Source organism: Antrostomus carolinensis, unplaced genomic scaffold (genome assembly GCF_000700745.2).
Source record: "Antrostomus carolinensis isolate BGI_N321 unplaced genomic scaffold, ASM70074v2 scaffold962, whole genome shotgun sequence".
Taxonomy (NCBI): domain Eukaryota; kingdom Metazoa; phylum Chordata; class Aves; order Caprimulgiformes; family Caprimulgidae; genus Antrostomus; species Antrostomus carolinensis.
The window spans coordinates 1,513-11,137 of NW_010301347.1; the positions used below are offsets into that span (position 1 = coordinate 1,513).

Consider the following 9,625-nt stretch of genomic DNA (forward strand, 5'->3'; position numbering starts at 1 on the left):
CTCCATCATCCAGATGGACCCATGACCACAGCGTTCCCACTTCTTTATCTCATTGACATTTCAGAACTCTCCCGAAAACGGAGCAAACATTTAATCAATAACTTAAGACAAACGTCCCTGACTTTTGCTCCCGTGTTCATCGTGCTCTAAGTGTCCCGAGCAGAGCCGAGTCTCACCGCCAACGAATTGCTCAACCTTGACACGACTGGTTAAAAAACAAAACAAAACCAACCACTGAGATGCCAAATCCGGTGGGTTTTTTTGTTGCTTCGTAATGAATGAGTCAGGCAGAGGAAAACTGGACTAAGCCATCAAAGAAAGGAGAGAAAAGGCAGGCACCTGCTTAATCCTGTTCTGTTCAGGAACCTGAACCTAATCCAGGTTCCTGAACCTTAATCCTGTTCTCCATGAACGCAGATAACCCCAAAATACTGTTGGGTGTTGAAAGGGTTTGGTTTTTGGTTTGTTTTGGTTTGTTTTTTTCCCTATGAACTCAGAGCTCACGCATTTTGGTTTCACGGCTTAACAGTGCCCTGGCATCCCGGTGGGTTGGGGGTTTTCATGGAAAGAGGGATAACTCCTGCCCTGCACCCCGTGCCCGGTACCATCCAGCCCTGTTATGGGCATCCTGATTCATTCCTGGTATCTAAAGGGGATAAACTCTTGGATTGTGCACTCAAAACAACACCCTGATTTATAAGGAGCCATTTCCCCGCAGGCTGCTCCCTGCCCAGCTCTTCCTTTGGGGGTTACACAAACTTTTCCCCCTCCCTGGCTCTGGGTAATCCCTGGATTCTGGTGCAGGATGGGCTCTGACGTGGTTGCCCGGCAGCGTTTCCCCTCCTGGCGCTGCAGGGAGGCATTTTGCAAAGTCACAGCTCATAATCCGCTGATAATAGGGATTAAAATTACACAAGCCGTCAGCAGGGCTTCCAGGTCCTCATCACGGAGGAGCCGTGTCGCTCCTCATGTCCCCACGTGCCCGGGGAAGGTAAAACCTGAAGCCCAGAGATCCCAAAGCCCTTTATCCCCAAACTGGAGCAAACCCCATGTACGAGGTGGGTTTCAACACCTCTGGGTGCTGTTCTGCTCCCACTGCCAGAGCTGCCAAGGGCACCCACTCAGCACCCACTCCTGTGCCCCTGCCTGGACTCCTCACCCATGGAGGCATCTCTACCACCCAGTAAAGCCACCCCACTGCTGGGGTCAGGGGGTGCTGATGTGCCCCTTGGAAATCACCGCAGCAAAAGGCACCTTTACCCTTGGGATGGCTGCTTCCCTCAGCTCACATCCCACCCGGGAGCACCAAGTGGGCTCCAGCATCCAGATGGACTCATGATCACAGCACCCCATGCCACTGCAAAGACAGAGGGATGGAGGACAGAGTGATGGAGGACAGAGGGACAGCAGTGTTTACCTCCATCCATCCATCCCCACTAGCCAGGATCTCACTGCATGTTGCCCCCAGGAAGGAGGCACAGCCCATCTCAAAGGCTTTGAGCTTCCTTGTAAACATTGGTTTGTAAAACACACGATCCCTTTAGAGGTGACGCACCAAAAGGCTTCCATGGTGAGCCCAGCAGGACACCAGGGACAGCTTCAGTGGCTTCCCTCTCCTTGGCTGTGAAGCCAAGTCACAGAGACCACAGATCTGCTCCCCAAGAACCATGGGGCAACATCTGTCCCCACCAGCATCACACCAACACGATGCAGAAGATGCTTGTAATGACCCACGAGCTCTCTGGGCAGAGGGGATGGGGGACAGCGGGTGGCATCTCACCTCGCCTGCTGGATGAACCGTGTTGCCTCCTCTGCGTAGCGTTCTGTCAGGCTGCTGAGGTTGACGGGCTGTTGGATGATGGTGACGTTCTCGAAGAGAGGAAGGGCCACCTCCACGTAACAATCCTTTCTCACCACCCTGCCAGGAAGAAGCCACCCCATCCTTGTCACTGGAGTGGGGACCGGTGTGGGTGCAGGCGCAGAGCCTGGTTGTTCTCTTGGCTTTGCAGAAGAGCACAACCAAGAAGGGGAGCAGAAAGGAGATGATGCCAACATCCCCATGGCACAGGGTGCTCGGGGATCAACCCACCTCCTCAACCTGTGTCCTGCTGTGGGGTGCACAAGGGGAAAAGATGGGTGCATGGAGCACAAGGGGAGGCAACCACAGCAAGGGACAGCTCTCAGGGCTGGGGATGTTGGTGTGTCCAGCTCTGGAGCCCTCAGTACAAGAAAGATGTGGACCTGCTGGAGCAGGTCCAGAGGAGGACACAACAGTGCTCCGAGGGCTGGAACACCTCTCCTATGAGGACAGGCTGAGAGAGTTGGGGTTGTTCAGCCTGGAGAAGAGAAGGATCCAGGGAGACCTTATAGCAACTTTCAATACTTAAAGGGACCTATAAAAATGATGGGGACAAACTTTTTAGTAGGGTCTGTAGTGATAGGACAAGGGGAGATGGTTTTAAGTTAGAAGACAGAGATTTAGAATAGATAGAGAGGAAATTTTTTAAGCTGAGGGTGGTGAGACACTGGCCCAGGTTGCCCAGAGAGGTGGTAGAAGCCCCATCCCTGGAAACATTCAAGGTCAGGTTGGACGGAGCTCTGAGTGACCTGATCTGGTTGAAGATGTCCCTGCTCACTGCAGGGGAGTTGGACTAGATGACCTTGAAAGGTCCATTCCCACTCAAACCAGTCTGTGATTCTATAAAATACCCACCTCCCAGTGCCAGCACTCGAACCCTCCACGTGTCCCCGTACCTGGCAGTCGTGTTGTGCCGCGGGCAGGGTGGGCAGGGTGGCAGGTTGTAGCCAGGGGTGTCCGTGCAGCCCATGTCATGGCTGTAGGGGATCCCAAAGTAGTAGTCAAAGCCTGAGGGGCAAGTGATGGTGTTGGTGGGGGTGAGGTGATCACGGGATGCTCAGCTCACCCCTGCCAGCGCAGCCCTTACCACGGAAGCTGGGGTGATGGTGGCCATGGTGTCCCAGGTGCCACTTGCCTGCATGGAAGTCATAGAACATCATTTCAGAGGTTAACACAGCTACAGCCACCACCACCCATGAGATACCTGCAGGGCTGAGGACTTTAATCTCCCAACAAGAAACTGTGATTCTATGATTCTATCATCTTCATCATCGTCCCCACCATCTCCCCACCCCAGATGTCCCCCCGGCATGGCGGGTGTTACCTATAGCCCCCGTGCTGTACCCAGCCTCTCGCAGGACCTCGGCCAGGGTGGTCTCATTCAAGGGGAGGCCACCGACCGACGTGACAGCGAAGTTGTGGGTCACCCCATTGCGTGCGCCAAGACGCCCCGTGAGCAGAGAGGCGCGGGATGGGGAGCAGGTGGACGCGGCCGAGTGGAAATCCACGAACCTGGAAGACAAAAGGACCCTTCATGGTGAAGGTCTAATGCTGCCCCGTCCCTCCCTGCTCCCTTCTACCCCAGGCATGAGGGTCTGGAGTGGGGAATGAAGCTCACAGGTCCCAGTGAGGATGGATGGACCTGCACCCCAAGGTGCTGGGCTCTGGGCACCCTCCCTGTGCACCCAAAACCTCATCAGTGAAATCCCACAGCCTGCCAGTCCCACAGGACCGAATTTCCCTTTGCTGTGGGACAGAGTAACCAGGGATGTTTACCAGAGTAACCAGGGAGGGGCGACAGACGTTACCTTGTCCCTTCAGCAGCCAACTCATCCAAATGCGGGGTCTCCTTTGTCTCTGCCCAGTTGGCCCCTAGATCCCCCCAACCCACATCATCTGCCAGGATGATGATGAAGTTGGGTTGCCCATACACTGCACGGGGAGCCGACAGCCCCACCAGTGCCACAGTGAGCACCAGCACCACCCATGGGAAGGGGGTCCCCATGGTGCCACGTGTCCCCTCCCATCCACGTTGGGACACTGGTGGCTTCATCTTCCCCAAATCCCCTCCGCTGTGTCCCTGTGGGTGTAGCTGAGCTCTCCACGGGTTGTCACAGTGATGCAAACATCCTCTCCCAGGGGATCCAGGAGCTCCGTGTTTGCTCCCTTGGCTACTGACTGAGCTGGCGACGTCTCCTCCGTTTTTCACACCCAGGCACAGCTGATATTCCTGAAATCGGTGCCAGCAAAGGTGTTATTCTTAGAAGTCAAAAACACCCTTTGAAGTCACTGTCACCCTATTTTTAACTTTCCTTCCTTCCTGGTAAATATCTAATTAGACACCAAACCAAAGTGGTATTTTTCCCTCCAGAAGCGTGCTCGATCCGTGGCAGCAGTTCCTCTCTCTTCACTACAGCTGGGGGGATGTTTGAGTCCCACAAACAGCTCTTTCCCCACAGAACATGCTCCTCAGCTCACCAAAGTGCTGGTCAACCTTGCTCCAGGCAGATAAATAACTGCTGTGGCTGTGATGGTGACGGTCAGTCCGTCCTTCACCTTGCACAGCTACAGCATCCCCTGCGCAAGAGAAACAAGATGCGATCAGGACCTGCAGCACCCATCCTGCACCCCAGCCCCAGGGCAGAACATCTTATCCAGACATCAAGACTTTGCCTTTGAAGTTGGATATTTTGCTGCCTGGCTCACCATGGCTCAACTGGAATGGACTGGAAACAACAACTGTCCCTTTCCCACCATCCATCGCCCAGGCTGGGATGGTTTCCCATGGTGCCGCCACCCCTGGGGAGCAGCGCTGCTCCCTCCCGCCTTGTTCAAGGGCTGCCACCCTCTCACCCCAGCACCATGGAGGGGAATGTGCAGGTTTTGCCTTTTTTTTCTAACAACCAACATGTTTTTGAAGCTCATTTTTTAAATTTAGTTCTGTTTTAGCTGTCTCACCGCTGTCAGAGAGCTGGAGCAGGTGCGGGCAGTGGCCATGGGGCACCAGGAGGGAGTTGCTCCCCGAGGCAGAAATGCAGAAATCCAGAGAAACCCAGAAGGCACCAAACCCAAAACCACCCAGATTTACAGGATTAAGCACATACAGCTGCTTAGGGCAGGATTTGGCATCCAGTGGTGGAGAGGTTTGAGGATAAGACCAAGACCAATGACCCCAAAGATCAATGGTAGAGATGGAGCCATGAAATACAACGTCTTGAGCACAAAATTATGGCCAAAGGGAGATGAGATTTGCCAAACACCCTGCTGAGCCCTGCGTGAGGAGCTCTGCACCAGCCGTGGGGACCAGCACTGTGGCACGTGTCCCCAGTTAGTACCAGCAACCAGAAGATAAAATAAAATAAAATAAAATAAAATAAAACAAAATAAAACAAAATAAAATAAAATAAAACAAAACAAAACAAAATAAAATAAAATAAAATAACATAACATAAAATAAAATATAAAACAAAACAAAGTGCATTTTTGCAAGCTAGACAAGGCAGTTCACATGAAGACAGATATGTCAAAACCAGATAAACCAGTTTAGAAGAACCCCAAAGCCTCTCCAACCAGTGCTGCTCAGGAGACCTTGGTGCTGGCTCCAGGGCAGGGGAGGGGAGATGCCTCCTCAGCTTGGGGATGCCACCACCACCAGCCCCACCAGCACTGAACACCCAGCACTAGGAGTATCTGTCAGGTATTTATTACACATTAACCAGAAGTTTACAAATCTTGGGGCCAGCATGATCATTTTCACATTTTTCACATTCTTTCACATTTTCACGCCTGCCTGGAGAGCAAAGCAGCAGCCGGAGCCCAGAAAAACCTGTTGCTCTTTGAAGCACGTCCGGTTGTGCCGGCTGTGCCGAGCTGTCCCCTGCCAGCACCTGGGGCTCACACCCCACAAGGGGTGTCACAGCTCTGATCTCGAGCCCAAACCCACGCCGGTGGCTCTGCTCTCCTGCCAAAATCCCCAGCAGGCATCTCCATCCCAGCTGTGAGGAGCAGGGAGATAAGGACACAGCGTGGGATGAGAAATTCAAACTGGAGTGGGCACCCGCTGTTACCCCAGCACCACCCTGGGGACTCCCAGCATCACCCCTCACGTCAGCTGGGGTTGGGGAAACTGAGGCAGAGAAATAGGAGTGATTGAACAAGATATGTGCTGGTTCCATAGGCTGAGTGATGCAGGATGGGGACGTGTCCCCATGGCGTTGACCCCAACCCTATCGCAGCCTGGAGGGGATGGATGGTGGCATATCCCTGCAGGAACATCCAGGCTTTCAAAGCAGAGAAAAAATTTTAAAAACCCATATTTTGCTTCCCAACTAACCACACACTGATTTGATGTTTGATTTGAGCATGGCAAAGGGCAGCAGGTGCCTTGTGAGGGGTTTATCCGTGGGGCTGAGGGTACCCAAGCTCTGCCTCTGCCCTATTAAGCCTCCTCGGTCCCGACGTGTTTACCACCAAAGCTCTATTCCCGGTACAACTGTCCTGACAATGCTCTGAACAGAGTCAAGACTTTATTCCAGGAAAAGGTTTTTCTACTGGAATGGTTTATACTAGTTCCCTTCACAGAATAAGCAGCACCGACAAAAACATACTTCTGCAGATTGACTAGGATTTCTGCCAGCTCCTGAGACAGGAGAAATGTTTTTTCACCCATTTAACTACGAGGTCTTTTAGAGAAAACATTACACATGCCGAGCAGGGCTGGGCGAACCCCAGCAGAATAAATGAACTGGAAGTCCCTGACCCATCCGGCAGCAGAACAACGGGGCCCACGTTCCCTGTCTGTTTGCAGCCCGTCTTGTTTGCCAGCTCCCAGCTGATTTATACCCGCTGACAGGGACACTTGCCCTCCTTCCCTATGCTTTACAGAACCCTCAAACCTCAGTTTTTTCCTCAAACCCCAGTTTTTTGTTGTTTTCTTTTTTATTTTTTCCCCCATGACACAGGCTGGGAATGGTGTAAAAATCCCCAGGAAGATGGAGAACATCATCCTGGTGCAAATCAGGACCTGCAATGGATGTGTCAGGGCAAAGCATCCTGGCCAAGCCCTGTCTGAAGGAAATTGGGGGTGAATAACATGGGGGAAAAATCATTTCACAGCAGAGAATTGAGCCCGAGAGGTTGTGACCACCAGCCCTATCCCTTCCCATGGTTCCCCTCCAGCCCCATTGCTCCCCATTACTGCACCTGGAGAACCCAAAGGGAAGGAATGAGAAGGTGAAGCAGAGAGAGATGCAAAGTACTGACAAGAAATACCGAGGAGTAAATTGCCTTTGTTGTTTCATGCCAAAGATATTTGCATTCTTATTTCTCCCCTGGAGGCACAAACCTCTTTTGTTGTCCCATAACCACTTGCACTGTCACTGCCAGGAAGAATTACAGCTCGGGAAGGGTGACCCATTCTCAAGGAAAAGCTTGGCCAGATGAGGTTATCACCCTTTATCTGCACCCCCAAAAGGTATAACCCCTCTTGGAACCCTTAATCTGCACCCCCAAGAGGTATAACCCCTCTTGGAACCCTTTATCTGAACCCCCAAAAGGTATAACCCCCTGGAGAACAGGGTTTCCCATGGGACAGGGCGATATGGGGCTCCCCAAGGACACACGGGGCGCAGTTCCCATCGCTCCCCGTAGCTCAGCACCTTGATTTGAGCTTGTTCAGGATGGGACTGCAAGGGGTGAAGCTGCTGAAACCTTCTGGCGAGGACAGGAGCGGCTTGTTGGAGGCAGCAAGTGCCATGAGAAATCAGTGGTGGCTTTCTCAAAGTCACCGAGAGAAGGCAATAGATAATTTGCCTGATTTGTCAGAAGTTTGCAGAATTTTGCTCCTGTTGCTCGCTACCCTTACCTGCTCCTTCCCACTATTGTAACAAAAATCAACCAACCAACCAACCAGCCAAACCCCCCCCAAAACCCCCAAGAGCAGGGACTCTGGCCAAACCAAAGCAGCAGCCCCTGCTGACGGGTGAAGCACTGAAGGAACATTTTCACCCAGTTGGTTTTTCTGAGGGTACAAATCAGAATCATCAGGTTCCACTTTAACCCAGCAAACTGCAGAGGGGTCCTGGACCAGCATGGGAGGGCAGGTGAGGAGGGTTCTGGTCACCTCTGAGCCCTCTGCTATTACCTGGGAACAAAAGTCACTGACCCACGAGCCTTGAGGAACGGGGTGAGGCTCCAAAACCTCCCTGGCAGTGTCTGTCCACGCCCAGCGCATCGAGGCCAGCACCGGGATGGTGGTGGTGGTGGCACAGAGAGCTGGGGAAAAAACTGTCAGGTTTTTTCCTCTTTTTTACTGATTTCAGGGAAATTTAGGGAAAACCCTAAAGCACCCATCACTTGAGCTCCATCCTCATTGCTAGGCATGGCTGGGAAGGACCTCAGCCCCGTGCTCTCCGTGACACATCTGCCCACCCCAGCTCCCTTCCTCCCCCATCCATGTAGGTGTGAGTCGGTCTCGCCCGCTTCCAGTTTGACTCACAAATCACCACTTTTTAAGTTCCCTACCTAAAAGGAGATGTTTTCTCCTAAAAATGCAACACGTGCTGCCCGCAACGCCAGAGCACAGAGAGGACAATTGCGCGCTGGTGTCCTCTGAAATGGCACAAAGGGTTTTGAGATGCGCTCATCCCATCCCATCCCCTCATCCCATCCCATCCCATCACATCCCCTCATCCCATCCCCAGTGCCTCGATGGCAGCTGCCTGCTCGGTTGTGATCCCAAACCCGGGATGCTCCTGGCTCCGCATCCTGCTGCTGCAGGGTGAGGAGGGAGGCGGATGGACGGACAGATTATGGCCATGCTACCCCTCACCAGTTTTGTGGCCCTATTGATAAACATTGATAAGGTCCTTTTAGATATTTATAAACATTGCCTCTCAGTCTCCTCTTCTCCAGGCTGAACAATCCAAGCAACTCCAGCATCTCCTCATATGGCTTCTCCTCTAAACTCTTCACCAATTTTGTGGCCCTATTGATAAACATTGATAAGGTCCTTTTAGATATTTATAAACATTGCCTCTCAGTCTCCTCTTCTCCAGGCTGAACAATCCAAGCAACTCCAGCATCTCCTCATATGGCTTCTCCTCTAAACTCTTCACCAATTTTGTGGCCCTATTGATAAACATTGATAAGGTCCCTTTAGATATTTATAAACATTAATAAGGTCCCTTTAGATATTATCAATATTGATAAACATTGATAAGGACCCTTTAGATATTGATAAACATTGATAAGATCCCTTTAGATATTGATAAACATTGATAAGATCCCTTTAGATATTGATAAACATTGATAAGATCCCTTTAGATATTGATAAACATTGATAAGATCCCTTTAGATATTGATAAACATTGATAAGATCCCTTTAGATATTGATAAACATTGATAAGATCCCTTTAGATATTGATAAACATTGATAAGATCCCTTTAGATATTGATAAACATTGATAAGATCCCTTTAGATATTGATAAACATTGATAAAACTATGCGGGGGGGGGTCCCAAACCCTCTACCGGGGGTGCTCCCCCCACCCATTACACCCCCAGCTCTGCGACCCCCCGGGCAGCGGCACCTTCCCCACAGCGAGACTGTAGATATTGATAAACCTTGATGAGGTCCCCTGTCAGTTTCCTCTTCTCCAGGCTGAACAGCCCCAGCTCTCTCACTCATTCCTCATAAGATGCTCCAGCTCCTTCACCATCTCTGTGGTGGACCCTCTCCAGAAGTTCCTTACCTGGAACTATGCGGGG

General features: G+C 51.6%; 1 protein-coding gene across 1 annotated transcript in view; it reads right to left on the reverse strand.

The window, feature by feature from the left end:
- The window catches only part of ARSG (arylsulfatase G), a gene marked incomplete at its 3' end in the record, with an annotated part of 5,083 nt that extends 1,220 nt beyond the window's left edge, over positions 1-3,863 (reverse strand). The window contains exons 1-5 of the mRNA XM_010163398.1: positions 3,667-3,863; positions 3,183-3,370; positions 2,946-2,993; positions 2,755-2,866; positions 1,781-1,918 (exon numbers count right to left, since the gene is read on the reverse strand). Of these exons, the coding sequence (XP_010161700.1) occupies positions 1,781-1,918; positions 2,755-2,866; positions 2,946-2,993; positions 3,183-3,370; positions 3,667-3,863 (683 nt within the window). The remainder of the gene's footprint in view (positions 1-1,780; positions 1,919-2,754; positions 2,867-2,945; positions 2,994-3,182; positions 3,371-3,666) is intronic.
- Positions 3,864-9,625: the final 5,762 nt, after the last annotated feature.